At 33.9% G+C, this 20,709-nt stretch overlaps 3 protein-coding genes across 3 annotated transcripts; all 3 read right to left on the reverse strand.

Annotated features, from left to right (window-relative positions):
* Positions 1 to 711: 711 nt before the first annotated feature.
* LOC148764987 (uncharacterized) lies at positions 712 to 1,989 on the reverse strand. Its single transcript, XM_088812642.1, has one exon. It carries the CDS (start codon positions 1,987 to 1,989, stop codon positions 712 to 714), a length of 1,278 nt encoding a protein of 425 aa, XP_088668768.1.
* Positions 1,990 to 7,132: 5,143 nt separating this feature from the next.
* On the reverse strand, positions 7,133 to 11,752 carry LOC105956626 (hypothetical protein). Its single transcript, XM_012980484.2, has 5 exons — positions 11,502 to 11,752; positions 11,291 to 11,410; positions 9,990 to 10,093; positions 7,598 to 7,727; positions 7,133 to 7,442 (listed from the first exon to the last, which is right to left on the reverse strand). Exons 2-5 carry the CDS (start codon positions 11,408 to 11,410, stop codon positions 7,404 to 7,406), a joined length of 393 nt encoding a protein of 130 aa, XP_012835938.1. The 5' UTR covers positions 11,502 to 11,752; the 3' UTR covers positions 7,133 to 7,403.
* Positions 11,753 to 16,468: 4,716 nt separating this feature from the next.
* Positions 16,469 to 18,391, reverse strand: LOC105956489 (UDP-glucose iridoid glucosyltransferase). The gene is made up of 2 exons (XM_012980344.2): positions 17,921 to 18,391; positions 16,469 to 17,411 (listed from the first exon to the last, which is right to left on the reverse strand). The coding sequence occupies exons 1-2, from the start codon at positions 18,384 to 18,386 to the stop codon at positions 16,480 to 16,482; spliced, it is 1,398 nt and encodes a 465-aa protein (XP_012835798.2). The 5' UTR covers positions 18,387 to 18,391; the 3' UTR covers positions 16,469 to 16,479.
* Between the last annotated feature and the right edge of the window lie 2,318 nt (positions 18,392 to 20,709).

The following is a 20,709-nucleotide window of genomic DNA, read 5'->3' on the forward strand; positions in this document are numbered from 1 at the left end:
ATCGAGAGAGAATTTCGGTATAAATGACAAAAAGAAAAGGGGAAATAGGGTCTCCCTGTCTAATTCCACGAGTTGGTGTAAGGTTGCCAGAAGGAGCTCCATTGATAAGAAATGAGAAAGAAGATGTAGAAATACACTGCATAATCCAGTTAATGAATCTTCTACAAAATCCAAGATTAGTTAAGATACATTCAATGAGTTTCCATTCGACCCTGTCAAATGCCTTTGCAAGATCCACCTTGATAGCCATAAAACATTTTTTCCCTTTTTTTGTGTGAAGATAATGCATGATTTCATGAGACACAATGTTATTATCATGGATATTTCTTCCAGAGACAAAAGCCATTTGAAAAGGGGATATAATATCTGACAAAAAAGGTTTGAGTCTATTTGCAAGAATTTTTGAAATCACTTTATAAGTAACATTGCAAAGACTAATAGGCCTAAAATGATCAACTTTTGAAGGATGTTTTATTTTAGGAATCAAAGCAACAAAAGTGTGATTAAGAGCTTTTAAGAGAAAACCAAATTGAAAGAAATGTTGAACAGCAGCAATAAGATCTTTATGGGTGGTTTCCCAGAAAGATTTATAAAAAAGGGGTGGCATGCCATCTGGACCTGGACTTTTTGATGAAGCAAAAGAGAAAAGGGTCTGCTTGATTTCTTTAAATGAGGGAATGAGACTGAGCTCCATATTATCGGAATCAGAGATCAAGGAGGGAAAGAGGTTATCCAGATTCGAGGGAAACGGGGACTATCAGGGTGGTAGTCACTTTTAAAGAGAGAGCTGTAAAATTCAGAGAAACAATTACCAATATGATCATTGGAAGAGACAATATTATTCCTGGAATCTTTGATTGATAGGATTCTATTGGCTCTGGAATGAATAAGGGTGGTAATGTGGAAAAATTTGGTATTAGCATCTCCCTCTTTCAACCATTTATCCTTGGACTTTTGTTTCCAGAAAGTTTCGGTTCTAGCAAGCCAACGGTCAAGATCAGATTGGAGGCTCTTTTCGGTAGCAATATTCTCAGTGGTTTGGTCTAAAGCCTGAATCTCCTTGATTTTAAAAGTGAGGTCTTTAGAGGCTGCATGGCAGTTGCCAAAAGAGTTGAGGTTCCAATCTTTCAAGGCTTTTCTCACATTTCTGAGTTTTGAGTGAATTTGGAATGGAGGGGAACGAAGGACAGCAATATTCCATGCAGAGTGCACAATATCAAAACAGGAAGGGTCATCAAGCCACATGGCCTCAAACCGAAAAGGTTTAGGGACCGAGTGTGATGCAGTTGAAGTATGGAGAAGGATTGGGGCATGATCAGATGCAATGGCAGGTAAATGAGAGACAAAAGAGTGAGGAAATGTAGCACACCAAGAGGAATTTGCCACACAACGGTCAAGTCTTTCTTGAACATTTCTAAGACCCGGCCTTTTGTTGTTCCATGTAAATGGATAGCCACTGAAACCAAGGTCAATGAGAGCAAGTTCATCAAGATCATTGAAGAGAGTATGAGTAGAGGAAGAGGCAAAGGAAGAGCCTCCTTTCTTTTCATTTTGGGACAAAATATCATTAAAATCACCCATCAGCAGCCATTGACCAGGGAAAGCAGAAGAAATAGTAGCAAGGTGATTCCAGAAGAGAGATTTTCCTATAGGATTGCAAGGGCAATATATCCCCGAAAATTGCCAGGGAGTAGAAGATGAATCAAGAGAGAGAATGGCATTAATGCAGAGATTGCTTTGGGCAGTAATGGAGACCACAAGGTTGGAAGACCATGCAAGGCAAAGTCCACCAGAGAGACCAACAGGAGGGACAAAGACAAAGTGAGGCAAAGAATGAGAAATAAGAGCTTTGGTGATATTAGAGAATGAAGAAGTTTTAATCTCAGAAAGAAAGAGAAAATCAGGCTTAGAAGAGAGGAGAAGAAGCCTGAGAGCACGAATTGCCTTAGGTTGAGCCAACCCTTGGCAATTCCAGGATAGGATTTTCATGGGAACTATTTCCCTGACCCCTTTGGGTCAGCAGAGTTTGGGGAGGAGAGAAGGTCCGAGGGCGAGGAAGATTGATCCTCCAACATTTCAGAGATAGTAACAGAGCTCTTGTTCTCTTTGTGGATGATAGGGGCACCTGAAGATGATCTCCTAAAGTGGAGAATTTTCCTTTCACCAAGTCTTGATTGTGCTGATAATACGGACATTTCTAACGAAGCATGTATAGGTTTAGAGCAGGATAAGTTATGAACTGGTTGAAATATGAGGAGATTTTCAGGGATAGAAAGAGATGGGGGACACTTAAGATCTTCCAAACAGAGTGGAGGGACAAAGGTTTTAGAGGTATGCTGGGTCAATTGGTTTTCTAGGTGAAGGTGAGAGAAACAGTTTGCAGAGTTAATTTGGGAATTTAGTTCATCGGGAATAATTTGGGAGTTTCCTGATTGATTTCCCAATTGACTTGGGTCATTTTTTTTCTTTTTTGTAGATGGGCTGGGGGGAGAATCCGATTTTCTTTTTTGGGAGGAGTAGAGAGGCCCATTTGTTTGATTTGAATTTCTTCCCAGAAAAGCCCATGGGTTCTTATGAATATGTTTAGGGTATAATCCCAATTCCCCAAGTGAAGGCACGTTGGGTGGTTCCTTTGGAGAGAGAGTAGGTGGGTCAGACATGAAAATAGAAGTCAAACTGAGGCCTTTTTTAATTATAGGACACATAGGGTAGTCTATATCCTCAGAAATGTCCACTCCCATTAATGTTGGGTTAGAATTTGCAACAAAAGGGATTGTTTTTGGGGATGTGACCGTAAAAACTTTTTTCAGAGTATCAGTTTTGGCTATTGGCGACTCAGAGCTAGTCACGTGGCTATCAAAGGACTGGTTTGAGAGGGTAGGAAGGTCTTTTGGATTGGACGGAAACCTATCGTTTCCTCCGCCTGAGAATATTTCCGGCGAAGGAAGGTTTTCTGATGGAGGGTTAAAAAAAGGCTTGTAAATGTGGGGATATTCTGGTTTAAGCCAGAGACCAAACATGCATTGAGATTTGTCCTTATTATCAGCCAACAAGTGTGAAGAACAATTAACCATCTTATGCCCTAATAATCCACAAAAATAACAGAACTCTGCCAATCTATCATACCTTATATATGTCCGAAGATCAGCTCCTCCCGGCCTTGGAATGACAACAGAGTCAAGCAGGGGTTTGGTGGTATCCAGAAGGATGTTGATACGTAAGGCCTTCTTCCATTTGTGACTAGTGGTAATGGTGTCGGTTTTGATAAACTCTCCAATGGTGTTGCCAATAAGTTTTGCAGTATTGATGTTCATGAGGCAGACTGGGAGGTTTTGAGCTTGAATCCAAAAAGGAGTTTTAGAGAGATCAAGGTCAGTAAGGGCTTTATCCGGTGGCCAACTCACAAGGATGACCTGAGCATCACGAAAAGTCCATGACAGATTTTGGAATTTGGATAAATCTGAGCGGCATTCGAAGATAAATGCCATAGTATTCTGCTGAAGCGAGTTTGTGAGTGTTCTGCCTTGAGGGTTCCATGCTTTCAGCATAGTCGCTTTGAAAGCATTTAAGTTGATGTTTTTTTGTGTAAGGATTTTGGCAACCAGTGTGTGTTCTTCTTTGAAATGTGTGTTTAATGTGTCGGGATTTTCAGGAGTTTGGGTAGTATCAGAGCATTGAAGGTTAACTGTGTGGGAAATGAGATCATTTATTGCAGATGATTGATCCATGGGAAAGATGGGGGATAGAGAAGAAAAAAGAAGGGCAAGAGAGATGACTACCAATATTCAGGATAGGAGCAAAGTCCAAAGAGAGAGCTTTCCAGAGAGAGAGCAGTTTCTAAGGGTGGTCAGTCAACAATTATACATTACTATAACCGAAAGTTCACTTGAAATCTATCAAATTGCGTTTCTATTTTTCTTCTAATTTTACCACAATGTAGATATAATGTCTATATTTTATTTATTTAGTTTAGTGATTTAGATATTTTAAGTTAATGGTTCACATATTGATCAATAATTAGCACATGATTTTTTAAAGGTTAATGATAAAGAGGCCCAGGACACTTAATTAAAAAAAGAGTTAAATACAAAAACACCCCAGTACTATGAACTTTGTATCATATACCCCCTGTACTACACATAAATACAAAAACCCCCCTCACATTACATTTTTTTCGAAAATATGACGAAAATACCCCTACTCAAGCATATATATATATATATATATATATATATATATATATATATATATATATATATATATATATATATATATATATATATATATATAGAGTCATTTTTCACTATATATTTTACCTTTTCAGTGAATTTTACGTGGGAAATTTTGGTATTTATATTTTTTTCTCCAAAATATTTAATTGCTTATACTTTTTTAATTTTCTGAATAAAACCTTTTATTTTTGTCATTTTGAGTTTCTTCATTTATTATTTCTTAAATGTTTTCCGGTAGTTCAAACATCCCAAGATTACAAACTTCTTTACAATCCTATTATTGTTAGAATTACTTGAACTACCGGAACACATTTAAGAAAAAAATGAAGAAATTCAAATCGACAAAAATAAAAGGTTTTATTCAGAAAAAAAAATCTAAGTAATTAAATGTTTTGAAAAAAAATATCAAAATTTACCAAGTAAATTGGCCGAAAATGTTAAAATATATATTGGAAAATGGCTCAAATAAACCCTTATATTTATAGGCTTAACAGGGGTATTTTCGTCATATTTTGGAAAAAAATATAACAGCAGGGGGGTTTTTGTATTTATGGATAGTACAGGGGGTTGGGGTGTATGATACAAAGTCCATAGTACAGGGTGTTTTTGTATTTAACCCTTAAAAAAAAGGACATCCAACTTTTTAGTTTTTCAAATAATTTCAGTTCATTCAAACTTATTTGCAAATAAGGAAAACCTTTTATATATACCAAAATTATCACCAATTCTTTCAAACCCAATTCAACTCCAATTTCATGATTTACACCCAAATTTAGCCCAATTTCACCAATTAATCAATTTTGACCTGCCGCCACCGAAGACCGCCGGTCTCCGGCCTTGAATTTTTTTTTTTTTTTTTTTTATTTTTTTTTCCTAAAAAAATTTATTTTAATTAATATCACTGTATTGACTGCTAAATTAATATCTCCAACAGTAATTTAACTGTCGTAAACAGTAATTTAACTATCTGAGATAGTAGTATTAATTAATTTTATCGTCTTGGTCTACAGTTTTGCTTTCTTCGACCGTAATATTGCTGTCTTTGACCGTAATATTACTGTCTCATGCAATAATATTACTTTCTGGGACAGTAATATTAGTAATATTACTGTTCGGGAAAGTAATATTCATAATATTAGTGTTTGGGACAGTAATATTAATAATATTACTGTTTTGGTATTTAATATTACTGTTAAAATCAATTAACAGTTAAATTACTGTCTCCGACAGTTAAATTACTGTTCGACAGCCATGAAAGTAATATTAATTAAAATAATTTTAAGAAAAGAAATCAAAAAAATAAAAAGTCAATGCCGGAGAACCACCCGGTCAAAGGCGGAATCTGGTCGGAAAAATTAAATTCAGAAAAAAAATATTTTTGAATTTTTTTCTCAAAAAATTATTAAAATGGTGATTAATGTGATATATTTGTTTATATCCGTGATAAGTGTGTAATATTGAGAAAGTTAGAGTATATAATTGATAAAATTTAAAAAGATTATATTGTGAGGGTATTTTATACATAAGCCGTGGGAATGAGTTTATTTACAAAATTATTTTTTTTCTCAAAACCAATGTGCATGAACTCTTTTGTCACGTCCCTTATTGTCATTTGACGAATTTTTAATTTCACATTCAAAATTTATTAATTTATGGTATATGATTTTTGTAAGGATTTCATCAATTAAATAAAAAAATGTATTTATTGATTAATATGATAGGAGTCATGGACGGTGCATGTGTCACTTTTAAACGTTTAATCAGCCAATCAAAGAATAAATTGTTAGCAATTACTTTAAAAAAAAAAAAAAGAATAAATTGTTAAATAATTTATAGAGGTCTAACTGTATATATTTCCTTTTGTATTGTTAAATCAAAAAAAATAGTAAAACAAATATTATAAAAAAAATAAAAACAAGAATAAAGATACGATATATACTATTTGTCTTTCGCGAAAAATTGTTTATGTTCACGTATTACTGGTGGAATAGTGTTTGCAACAATTCTCCTTTCTTTCCCACCTGAGTTCTCAGCCTTTTGTTTCATTTGCATTATTGCAACATATTTAATTTTTTTGTCTAGGGTCCGAGAGGGGTTGTACTCTTCGGATCAAAACGATTGAACATTAACCAATAAAATGTGCCACGTATGATTAGTAAGAACCCCATAAAAAGTTTAAGTACGACACATGGGGTATAATAAAATTACATAAATACCCTTAAAATTAAAACTTAATTAAATATTAACTAGATCTGATTACAACAATAGTATCATAATAAAAAGTAATTTAATTATCATAATAATTGCCTATATTAAATTGTTATTGAAGAAATAAGAATTCTACGTCTCTTCTATCATCTTCTTCAGTTCTGTAAACCCTAACCACGAATATTTTTTTCTTATTCATCATCGATGGATAACTCCTACAGGCAACAACTATTTCTTCATAGTTTCGTGTCTTTTACGATGCCGTCATTTCTGGGGTTTATTTTTTCATGCCGCTGAAATCGTAGGTACGAGGTTTCCGTTGATGGAACAATGGATAATTCTAGTCGCTATTTGGCTTCTGTGTTCCATGGAGGTTTTCCATTTATTACGCGTTAGACCATCCGTAATCTTAATTTTATAAAAAAAATCATGTAAACTCTATAACAGTATGAAAAATTTAAGATCGTCGCGTAAGAGAGCTGTGTATCACGTTTGTATAACTACATCATGAAAATTATTGACTGCATCCAACACCATCCAACTGACAAGCTTGGGAGCCAATCCATCCGACAACATTTGAGTTAGAAGTAAATAAATGAAATAGCTATGAAGAATAAGGCGTTGTTTGTTGATGCATAAATTTTACCTCTTGTAGAAATACAATTATTGGACGAATAGTTTGCTAAAGAACGAACATAGAATTAGTGTTTTATTAAAGACCGAACAGGTTTTCATTCTGTGGCGATGCAGCACAGAAAATCATACCTCAAAAAATTGAACAAAAAAAGAAACAAAATCTGAAGCTGAAACATAAAAAAATAAACAAAAAATACATGGAAGATAAAAAGCCTATCCCTGTTAATAATGCACACTGAAGGGTAGATAGATCCCCAAAATATCCGATAAGGCACACGAATTTCACCTCGTAAGAGAGTAAAAAGTTCCTTGGGTAGAGAGAGCCAATCAAAAGTGTGCCAAACTGTATACTAGAATCCAAGCAAGCTGAAACGCAACAAAGTTATAATTAGTTTGACAATTACACACACACACACACACACACACACACACACACACACACACACACACACACACACACACACACACACACACACACACACATTGGTAATCTATCCTATACGTAAAAATGCAAAACGTACCAGAAAGAGGGAAATTGAAGCGAAGACCCCCTCTTGAAGAAGTGCCCAGTGACCTCCAAACTCTTCTTCATCAACTTTTAGTACAAGAGCGTAATATGCATAGATAATTCCACTCGATAACACCAAAAACCTGAATTTCAAAAAAAAAATATCCAGTTTAGACTTCATGCCAATATATTCAGTGGCCATAGCCTGGATCGATAACATTAACAAGCAAGATCTTTTGGAAAAGCATTCAAGTGCAAGCAACGAGATAAAAAAAAAACCAGGAGGAAAACTTTAAAAGAGAAATTTAGTCGTATTTGTTTAAAATATGTCGAGTTTTTCTTTTTTTTTTTTTTTTTTTTTTTTTTGTTTGTAAAAGAGGAAAGTTTCGTTCAAACCAATCATCATTATATGTTTTCATTTAACTTACTCTGCATTAAACGATTCATGTGATTTCCCTTATGTGATACCACTCAAAAATTAAAATGGCTCCACTAACGTATGATGGATGCTATGCAAGTATATTGTCACGTAGAGAATGTGATGTCAATGCTTAAGAGTCATTACTGCTAGCTTATTGCCTTCCACAAATTAATGGTATATTTGACTAGTGCAACGCAAATTGATTCTTAGATGTTAGTTGAAATTAAAGTCACTACATATTACCAGGTACTACAAAAGACTAGCAGCAAATTTTACCGATGAAAGACAATTAGAAGAATTAAAGAATTGCGATAAATGCATAATCGATGACTGGTAACACAAAATTGTAAATAATGCTGCTCTGAAATTACTACCAGCGACAAACATTAAACCATGTCAAGATTATCTAGTGTATAGTTAGTTACTCCATTGCCCCTATTGTGAAGATATCACAATCCCACATAGTCAGCTACGATTCGACCATTTCTGCCTAGCATCAATAACATGTATCTATTTCATATTTCATTTTTTTTTGTTTCTCTTTTGCTGCATTTTGTTAATTGGGCTAGGGGTGGGCATTCGGGTCGGGTCGGGTTATTCGGGTTTTTTGCAAAAAAAAAATTACCCGAACCCGACCCGAGATAACCGGGTACCCGGTTATTTCGGGTCGGGTTCGGGTTTTGCTATTTTCCTTTTTTTTTTTTTTTTTTTTTGAAAAATAAATAGTAACTAAATTTACTTAAGATATACATATATATACAGACATACATATATATAGAAATATACATATACATATACTGATATACATATATATTATATATATTAATATATATATATATATATATATATATATATATATATATATATATATATATATATATATATATATATATATATATATATATATATATGTATATACACAGACATATACATATATATACATACAAACATAGACATATATATACACAGTCTGTATTACAGACATATATATATATATCTTTATATATATAAAAAAAAAAAAAAAAAAAATTTTTTAAACCGGGTACCCGATCGGGTACCCGGGTAGAATTTCTATTACCCGGACCCGACCCGGTTTGGGATCACCGGGTACCCGAACCCGGGAAAAACCCGGTTACGTCAAAAATTACCCGATCCGGTCGGGTAATACCCGACCGGGTCGGGTTATACCCGAATAACCCGACCCGAATGCCCACCCCTAAATTGGGCTATATCTATATAAATGTGCGCGTGTGTTCACATGATTCTACATGCATCACAAACAAATGAATATGTTCTAAGCACATGCAGCTCTCCTCTTACTTCTAGCCTAGGTCAGATAAGGCAAGTGTGAAGGCCACTATAGCAATTTACAAAAAAAATGAAAATTTTGAAAAATGAGACTGTTCACAAAAAGTAATTAAAAATAAATGCATATTGACCTATACTTCTCAGTTTATAGACATAAGAATAAATGAACCAACTATAGACCGTGCAAAACACCAACTTCCACTAATGCCATAGGATCGAATCCTAATGTTTTCTTTCATTTATTGCGAAAATGAAAACAGAAAAAGGGGGTAAACGTAAATCCCAAAACAATGACCAGCTCACAAAGGGCCCGAGTACCATCTTGGCCTCAGATATAAATTGCTATGTATGACAGTCAGACAATTTAATTTTGTGTGCATGTCAAGATTCAAGACACTTACGAGAATATTAAACACATAAAATTCCAAAAAATGCTATACAAACATGAATGCACATAACTGATTGGATTGTTTAGCCCCATAATAATAATTAATATAAGCATATACCCAACTATATCTCTTAAGAATCTATGGTTGAAATAATATTATGATGCTATGCTATGGCATCGACACTTTTCCTCTAGAGCAGTTTTTGTGTGGCCTAAAGTACAACAAATTAACCAGAAACACCGATTTTCAAATAGAAAACAAGATAGAAAAGAAAAACGGTAACTTACAGGAGAAACCAGACGCCTCCAACTAACGGAATTGCACCCCATAGTAGTCCACACAGAAGCGCTAATCCTTGTCTAATCCAATGTAGTACATCACCAAGCTGATCCTGAAACAGATATATATAATAACACTCGTATCAAGTCAATTACATTGTACAGTCCAAGTAAACGAAGATCCAGTAAACCTTTCAAATTGAATATGTCCCACTACTATTACAAGGAACCTCGTATTATCAAGATTTTCCCTGAATAAAAAACTAAACGCTAGAGAGACAAGTGAATCGGTTAAGGACCCTTGTATAATTAAGGTTTATGCAAGGACCTGATGTGATAAACACTTCGTTTCTTTCACTTCAATCAATATATACTAGAGGTTCTCTTACTAGACATCCATGCATGACAAAAAAGAAAAACAAGCTGAGTTTTCACATCACATGTCAAATTAGGTGACTTATGTGCTTACTTTCTATTGGCTGCCTCCAAATCCAGAAAAGCTAAACTCAAATACTTAGGAAATAAAATAAATAAAAAAACGATAACATAGGAGGTTCCTTTTTCGCTCCAGCACCACAAGTAATAGAAACGAAAATACGTCGTATTTTTGTTTTTCAGTAACAGTCACTGGATTGGCAACACTTCTGCATACAGTCGCATAAGATCTATCAAAAGTTGTATCCTTGAAATTACAAATCAGTTTCCCTTTACGAAATACATTACAGCATGTTTTTTTAGTATATTTGTTACTTTAAGTATTAGATTGTTAATCGGCTTCTTTATCTGTAACTCTCCCTGATTTGGTATGCTTGTTAATTTCTGCATAAAAATAACCCATTGATTCCACCAAAAACCTTTCCTAAGTTTATATCTATGCATACTGTAATGAATAATATAGATATTTATAACGGATATTCAATAACAAGAATGCACAACCACATAAACGAAGTGCGCCCAAATTACTGGATCTTTCAAAACCCTCGCAATACAATTCAATGTTAATTAATTTTCAATAAGTTTTCCAAGTCAATAAATACAAAATCATATATCATCACCAATTCTAACTTTAACTCTTAACTCCAAATAAAAATCCCCATTCCAATGTATTTTCAAGGTGATACTTAACCCCCAAACCGATAGAATTACAAATTAAATATACCAAATTAAATAAACACAGCGGTTGTCAATCTGAAAGCTGAAGAACTAAATTTCAAAACTGAGTAAACTGAAGATACAAAAGAAAAAAAAAACAGTTGCGCAACTCAGAAATAAAAATTAATTGAAAAAAGAAAAAGGGAAAAAGCTGAAACCTTGTCCCAAGAAGCATCAGGATCTAACAGTTTCGCCAATTTAAATGGAGATAAATGACCATTCTGATGCTGCTGCTGTTGTTGTTGGATATTCAATTTCGCAGATTTCCTTTCTCTCATCTAAAATTAACAAATAAATTAAAAAACTGATGAAGAAATCTACGAAAGCAATAAAGAAAAACAAAATTCGTGCAAAAACCCAAATACTCACTGTGTAATTTAGGGCTGGGTATCGGAACAATGAAGAACACAGAGGTTTGAATCAGATTTGGGAAGGAGATTAAGTAGTGAAGCAATCTGATTTAGAGAGAGAGAGAGAGAGAGAGAGAGAGAGTAGTATTAAGAAGATTGGGAATAAAAGAAAAGAGATAAAAAAGAATTTGCACGTGATGTGGCCGGCGTTAAACCAGCTAGAGCTGTAATGGAGAAGTATGGTTGGGCTACACTTCTTTTTCAATTAGTGTTTATTTAGTAGGTGACGTTATATTAATAATAATTGTGTAAATAATTGTGATTATATTTGATGAAGGATTCTATTTCGTAAAAATCAATTTATTTAGGGATTTTTATGAATTTATGATCATCGGTGCAATTACAAGAAGGCATGGTGCAAGTTAATGCCACTTTCATTTTCATTTTATTTTCCTACTCTTGTCCCTATATCAATTTATATTTATTAATATTTTCTTACACTAAGCTCCTTATTACTCTCAAGCGAACCACTCTGTTAAGCTCGCTAGAGAATATCTGGGAGTAGAGATGATGGGGTTCAGTCCAGCACTAATTGGGCCGAACTTCTCGTCTCCAAAATTGTTGGACCGAAATCTCAATAGTGGACCGAAAATCAATAAATAAGGAAGATTGATACCAAGATGAAAATAGGTCATACAAAGCGAGTTGGATCAAAGCAGGGTCGTTCCTGAGAAATTTGGGGTCCTATGCGAGTTTTAAGAATTTGTAAAAATTGTCCTCGTTTTGTATTGTATAATGCATGTACATTACTTTATTCTAACGAGCACAACTGGGCAAGAATTTTTTCATTAGCAGGTAAGAATTTTTGAGAAAATACGACTAAAATATCGACGAAATTAAGGTAAATAAAAAGTTACAGGGTTCATGGCAGAGCCTCGAAGTTTTTTGAAAATAGTCATATAAATTTTATTAAAAAAGTAAATATATGTAACCTTTGTGTAAATATATAAATAAAATATAGTATATTTTAACTTGCCGAAACTCTTTGAAGTTAAAGATAGAAAATGTAGATTATTATAAAAATGCAAAGATTGTTGGAAAAAAAATGTTTAAAGTCTTGAAATATATAAAAATTTGATATGATAACTCAATATCTACTAGTTATAATTGATCCAGACATTTAATTGACATCAAATCCAAGAATAAATGTAAAAAAAAATCCAACAAATACTTAAACTAACATAATATAGTTATAATTATTCAAAAATTTTGAACCATTTATATATTTTAAATAATATTTAATACTATGACTAATATATATATATATATATAAAACATCATTTGGGGGCCCCTAAAAATCGGGGGCCCGAAGTAACCGCCTCCCTCGCCTATAGTCAGAATCGGTCCTGGATCGAAGTAGTCATCAGAAGGGAACGCGGAAGTAAGGAGCTGAGAAATATATATCATTTCGCCGAATAAAAACACGGTAACAAGGAATTTGCAAACTAAATGGCCCACTGACAAGGTTCGCTAAGCACATATATGTTTGTAAGTCAGGATGAGGGGTAAGTGGTGAGCTCGAAGACAGCCGTTACGCAGAAAAGATTCAAGGATAATTTCCATAAAAAAAGTAAGAGAAGTGTGTAAATTAAGACCAATGATTAATTGATTGATGCAAATTTCGAACAACTATAAAGGTCATAGATTAGGAAATAGCCATATACTATTTTCAATATAAACAAATGTATAAAACCCTACTAAGTTCGGCAATAGGTGGACTTTTCCGACGTGTCAGTGAGTTGGTCCGAAGAAATGTATGGAGGAATGCAAATTTTGCGCCAGAATATTTATCATTGTTCACATCGTAGGGGCATATAAATATTGTTTTTTTTTATAGGGTCCATTTGATATACACCCTTTATATGGAAATTATATAGGGATAGGTCCACCCCTAAAATTCTTTCATTGAGACACCCCTGGAGAGGCAAAAGTATTATTGTGCCCTTATGTGCAATTTTCGCCCAACTACATTCAGTATTTTTGCAAACTGCATTCACCATTATTGGTCAGCTGCATTTAGCATTTATAGACATGTATTTATCATTTTTATAGATTTATTTAATAAAAAAATATAAATATTTATTTTATTATTATATTTTATATATACCCTCTTTTGTATTTTAGTATTTTTTATTTTTTTTAACTTTTTAATTATTTAATTATTTTTTTTTTTTAACTTTTTTTTTTATTTTTAGTTTTTTTAATTTTTTTCAAATTTTTGATAAATTTACTGCACTGAAATTGACTACACATGACTATAGTATACCACAGTCATGTATAGTTATATGTAGTCATGTACTGTCTTTTAACCCCAAAGTTATAGTAAACCGTCGATTATATAAAAAAAACTTCATCTACACCCAACAAAAAATTGAAAAAACACAATAATCAAGATCACTATACATCAGAAAAACCACATAGCGTGTATATAACAATATATTACTACATGGAACTATACATGACTATAGTTATCTATAGTCATCTATACGACTATATTTGACTGAAATCCCACTTTTCAATACGAGAACGGCTTGTTTTGAACGACGAACACAAAGTCCACTCCGCAAAAACTTACTACATAGTAGTTCAAACACCAAGACATGCGAAAAAGAAAAAAAATTTAAACAAATAACAAATTTTGCTTCAAATTTGAATCTACACACACACACACACACACACACACACACTATCACCTACTGACATACAGACACATCACCAACATATACTCCCCACATAACTCATACATGACTACATGTTACTATATGTTACTATATAATAAAAATCATAAATCATAAATTTCAAGAGGTAAATCATAAAATTGGACCTAAAAGATTCACCAAGCATACAAAATTTCATTTAATTACGACACACGTGTCATTCAAATGGCAGAAAATTAAAAAATCCAAATTAGAATATTATGTAATAAACTAAAAAATGCACACACACACACACACACACACACACAAACAAAGAACTCGATCAAACACGAAACTGATTAAAAAATCTAGCCAATTGAAACAAAATATTAGTTGAGCCGAAGAATCAGAGTCGAATTAAAATCGAGTACAAATGACTATAGTGTACTACAAGTCCATATATTACTAAATGTGACTATATATAATTGCAGTCATTTGTAGTCATATATAGTTTTATATATATAGTAAAATTCGTAGCAAATTTAACTTTAACAGAAGTTTTATATTGCTAATCCCTTCTTAATTCTAAGCTAACTCCAACACCAACAAATAAGTAATAGTTACAACTGATAATAGGAAAACAAACTCCAACAAATCTCCAATTATAATCGGAAAAGCAAACTCCAACAAATAGCCAATTATAATGAAATTGCAGCCATATTAGCTAACTAAGCCACAGATCTACACTAAAATCAAAACAGACTAACATAATGAACAGAATTAACACTCCCTGCCATTAATTATTACGAAGACTAACTAAAAACATGCGATTATTTACTTCAAACATTATAATTTGCAACCTTATCAAGCCAGAAACTCGTGCGGCGGAATACAGATTTCGTTCGTCAATTGCGGCCGGAATACAGATCCTATTCTCCGGCAATATAAATCCTCGTCGAAATACGGATCCCGTACGACGGAATATAGATCTCGTTCTTAGTGTGGGCAGCAGCGGCGGCAGACGGCGGCGGGGGGAGCAGCGTCGTCGGACACCGACGGAGGGAGCAGCGGCTGCTTGCGGCAGTGACGGAGGGAGCAACGACAGCGGCAGCGTAAGTCGGGGGAGGAACAGAGGTGGCCATGGCAGTGGATAGAGAGAGAAAGAGAGAGTTAGAGAGAGAAGAAGAGAAAGAGGAGGAGAGATGTAACGTGGATAGAAAGAGAAAGTTAGAGGGAGAAGAAGAGAAAGATGGGGGGAAAGATGTAACGGCTGAATGAGTGGAGAGAAAAACTAGGGTTTTAAATTGTAACTAAAAGGGCGAAAAAGAGTATTTCAATTTGTCTAGGGGGTCTCACTAATTAAGATTATAATTTGAGTTTTTTGACTAGAGAAGAAAAATTCATAGGACCTATCCATATATATCAAAATTAGGAGTATCCCACATTTCCCTTTTTTATAATTTAAGAGCGTGGTTCAATAATTGTTTATTCTTTATCCTATATTTTTCAAAATAATTATATAAAAATTATATAAATATGGCTGCTAAAGAAATAGTTCCCTCACTTTGTTGGTGAAAATCAAGGCCGACCACGGGATGGGGCGACCAGGGCCCAATTTTCTAAGGATCCTTTTTTTTTATTTTTTTTATATATAGTACTTATAATTTTTTATGTGTAAAAAAAATATTTTTTCTATTGTTTTAAAAAAAAAATTATTCTTCCATTTAAAAAAAAATCAACTTATAATTTATAAAACTTAGTTTTTTTTTTTAGGAGAAACGAGAATATTATTAGACGATATTCGCCAAATCCATGGGAAGAATTATCCCTTCCTTACAAGCATGACCATGATTTTTAGCAATAGTATGCGCTAAAGAGTTTCCCGAAATTTTAATAAATTCAAAACTACATAAGGTAAAGTCTCTCGCAATAAGTAAACAGCTTTCGATAAAGGCTCCGAACGAGGCTGAGCTTGAGTTTTTATTTCGCAAAGCAGTGATAACTTGAAGGTTGTCCCCTTCGATGATGACCCTCTCCAATGAAGCTAATTGAGTTTAAAACATATACAATTTAAAATCTTTATTTCTATTCAAACAAAAATTGTTACATATACTTCTCTAATATTTGCTTTACAAAAAAATATATAAATATACATTAATATTTCCAATCTTGTATTGATAATGAAGTTTATATTAATAAGTATTTATTTATACTGTGTCATTAAACATGAAAAAACAAAAACAAAAAACTCGGCCCGTGATACCATATTATGGGCATAATTTATATTCTCGTCCCGGGCCATCAAATAGGCCGAACCGGCCCTCGTGATAAAGAAATAATAAACTCCACCAAATGGTCAAGTGATTGGCATGATGAACCTCCAATATCCATGGACCGCTCTACTTCAACTTTCATCTCAATTGCTCTCTTTCTCATTTCTTTGCCTTGTTCACTTACCATCAGTGTTCTTACAGCCCTCTCAATCCTCTTCTCCAAGCAATTGTTTTTATTGCTATTATTATCAATCTCCAATTCAATCCCTATTTTCCACACATGAGTCATATATCTCGCATTCACCGTCTGATCCGCGAAACACGGTCTGCATATCAACGGAACTCCTTCGCATATGCTCTCAAGACTCGAGTTCCAACCGCAGTGAGTGAAGAATCCCCCCACGGCCGGATGAGCTAAGACCTTCTTCTGCGGGGCCCACTTAACGACGAGCCCTCTATCTCCGATCACTTCTTTGAAATCTTCCGGTAACGATCCCATCGCATCATCGGTACCGCTGAGTAAAGAGGGACGAACAACCCACAGAAACGGCTGTTCACTTTTGGCGAGTCCCCGAGCCATTTCGATTAGCTCCTTTTCGTCAATTATCGCCAAACTGCCTAAGCTCACGTAAATGACTGAATTAGGAGTTTTTCTATCAAGCCATGACATGCAGTTCCTGTCCTCCTCGATTAAGCTAGTAGTTGACGTTGGAGCCATTTTGTGAAGAGGGCCGATGGCGAAGAATGGGACAGCTGGCGAGTTTCGTTGGAGTTGCTGTAAGGGCCAGCTGTCGAGTTTATCGATCGTGTTCCAAATTACGCCCGATGATGACCTTATATCAGTGTAACTGTGTATGAAATCCAGTACAGCTTTTGGGGTTTCTTTTGTTGCATCAAGTGGTAGATCTTTGAACCTGAGTGGATATGCTTTCGGGATTGTAGCATGCAGTTGAGACTCATCTATGAGAAGATCAAACATTAATATATAATTATTTTGCATATGGATCATGAATATTCAATGAATTATGTATATTTGTGCCGACTGTCGAGGAAAGTAACTACTATCTCCGTTTCATATTAAGTGTCTCTTTATCCATATATTTATTTTCCATATTAAGCGTCACTTTAAAATTTCAAGGTAGGACAATTTCTTTTCTTTTTTTTTTTGTCCAACTTTATCCCAATATTAATGAAACTTTATTGAGAAAATGAAGAGACACAAATGGGTAAATTTGTCAAAATAAAAAAATTTACGCCAAAATCAAGACTATGTATAATAACTTTCTTAATTAGTGTGCAATAACCTTAAACGCCACTTAATATGAAAGGAAGGTAGTAATAAGTAATAGCTGTTGTTGGGCATTCCATCTACCGAGCGTAACGAAAATGTAAAGAAGATAATTGTACATTAATTGTGTTCTTTCAACGATCCTTCACTCAAAGCAAGAGAAATCGAGATATGTAGATACCTGGCAACGGAAGAAGTTTCTGAGCCAAGAGTCGAAACATGACAAGATGTGAGTGCATATAAGCAGCGGTGGTAGTTCTAAGCACCATGGTCGGAATGTCGAGCCTGAGAGCCACAACATCAACGAACGTCATGATCGAATCGTAGATAATACACGCTAATAACTCTTCTTCCTCCATCATACCGAAAAGGTACTCCTCAAACGGGGCCTCGCAGTTTGCGTTCATAACGGATACCGCATTCAGTATGTTGTAGAAAGAGGTATCGAAACCATCCAACTTATCCGGTAAGGGTAAAAAGGTAAATTGAGGATGGATGGAAGGAAGAGGGGAGTTGAAGTTGGTGTGGGCAATAGTGATGGAGAAGCCCTTTGAATGAAGAATAGTGCCGAGCTGAAGCATTGGAGTTATGTGGCCTTGGAAAGGGTATGGGACTAACACCACTCTCACTTTTCTTTTTGTTTTCATTTTCTTTCTTTCAGTGTGAAGATTGTGAGGATTTAATTTAACTTTATGGGTAATTAATTCATTGTAAGAAACAATGAGTGGATATATATGTCCTAGGGGATATATATATATATATATATATATATATATATATGTGTGTGTGTGTGTGTGATGAAACCAATGTTTTTGTAGTTAACAACCGGTGGAAGTGAATGTATCCTACATATATGTATTTTGCAAACTGCGAATGTGAAACGGGTTTTGGAAGTATATTTTCAGGTTTTTTTGGGCTCAACCGTACCGGCGAATGTGCGATGCTAGTAGGCAGCATAGCATATAATAGCATCTGATTTTCTTGATTGTCTGGACATGATTTTGGTATATTCAACGGCTATGTAGAACTTTTTATATTTTCCTTTTAGAATTTATATTAGCCATCCAAAGGTGGAACCAGGATTTTACGAAAAATTTATCGGGTAATTGTTGGTATAATGGCACATATCGAATAAGTATTATAATGGATTATAAGTTCAAATCTCTAATACTACGCACTAGATTATACCAACTATATTCAAGTCCACCCTACACAGTCGAAAGTTGAGAAGATTAACTAAAATAAACTAAATTAAATGCAAATAAATAAGCAAGCAAAGACAAGAAAGCAAATTCACACGAAAATTATCAGATTAAGCAAGCATAGGATTTTATCTTCCACTATGTGATTATTAAGTCTCCAATTCCTTCAGTTATGGAAGTGATTAACATGGATTATTAACCTTACATGCTAAATTAATCATAACCCGCTTTCGTGTGTATTATGATTCTAATATTTTAGATTAAATTACTGTATTCCTACGCAATTAGATCTAGAACACAACATTAAACATAGATCTCAATAATGGTTAACTAAAAGGCTAAAGATATTCCTATGATAGCACAACAAATGTTCTTCTACCAAAGTTCTAATTATGAAACTGATCTTTCGATTCATGCGTTTAACAATAACAGATAAGCACATAAAGTGGCCAGTTTCATGCACTTAACAAAACAAGTAGAAGAAATAATTCATAATTAAAATTTGGATAAAAACATAGAAAAGGGTTCATAAATCCCACATAGTATTCAAATATAATTCTAGGATTAAAGAGTTAGTTTAGCTACTCATAGTCATTATGGCAAAACTAGAATTCATAAGAAAAGAAATAAGAAAAATGGAGCAACTCCAATGGAGATGTAGCAAAATGGAGCATCAAACACTCAATGGATGCTTGAATAATACTTTGATATTTTTAAAAACTTATATGCTCCAACCCATATACATTAAATAAATTAGTATCACTTTTCCATACAAAATTTATTGAGATTTTATTTTATTTTCCCGTTGAAATTGCTAGAGCTATTTTTAAGGAATATTTGATTCCTCTGTTTTTTGGGTGCATTTTTACACCTCCATGAGGTTGATTATCAAACTAACTACCACTTTAATGCCTCCATTGGATAGAAATACTTTGACTTTTGGGAATCAAAATGGTAGTTTTATAATTTGATACTCTATTTGGTTCTCCAATTGGAGTTACATAAATGCAAAGGGAGTTCAGACAACTGTTGAGACAGTGCATCAGACCGTTGCTGGAATGATGCAGAAATACAGGGGGGGGTTCTTTTAATCTAGCCATGTGGTTCTACTTACATAGTGTACTTTTGAAAGACTTTCGATACCGTATGAGGTATCTATTATCGTACTTTTCCACCCCTCAGAGGTTCTTACTTCTTATTAGATCTATTATCGTACTCTTCCACCTCTCGGAGGTTCTTACTTCTTATTAGTAAGAACATTACATTTAATAATAATTAGGATTATGATCACCTCCTTTTTGTTATGTTTAGAACAGTAGGAAATTTATAAAGAATTTTCAAATCTCCCTCCCCTGTTCTGGATTTTCAAACTGTACTGTTGCATGTCTTTAATTATTTTTCTCCAATGGCTAATGATATTTTAAAATTGTTTTTAAAGAAGTGATTTAGACCCATATGAGAGTATGCATTGGTTAAATTTTCAAAGTCTTTTCACGACGGGTTTAAGAGAAATTAATTTTCGAAGTTAATCTATTTGATATGTCCGAAATTCCTATCTCTACTACTGTAATTAAATTGCTAGTGATGCATGTATCTCTTAATGAAATTGGTGAAGTATATGGTATGTATTTATATGTGTACACTCTTTCTCTGATTTAAAAAGAAAAAAATATACGTAACTTTCTATTTATAAAAGATGATTTTTAAAACGAGCATTCCTAACTCATTATTTTCTAAAAGACTTCACTAGCCTATTCTAAAACACTAA

This window comes from Erythranthe guttata, chromosome 14 (genome assembly GCF_056151865.1).
Source record: "Erythranthe guttata isolate IM_541 chromosome 14, IM_541, whole genome shotgun sequence".
NCBI lineage: Eukaryota > Viridiplantae > Streptophyta > Magnoliopsida > Lamiales > Phrymaceae > Erythranthe > Erythranthe guttata.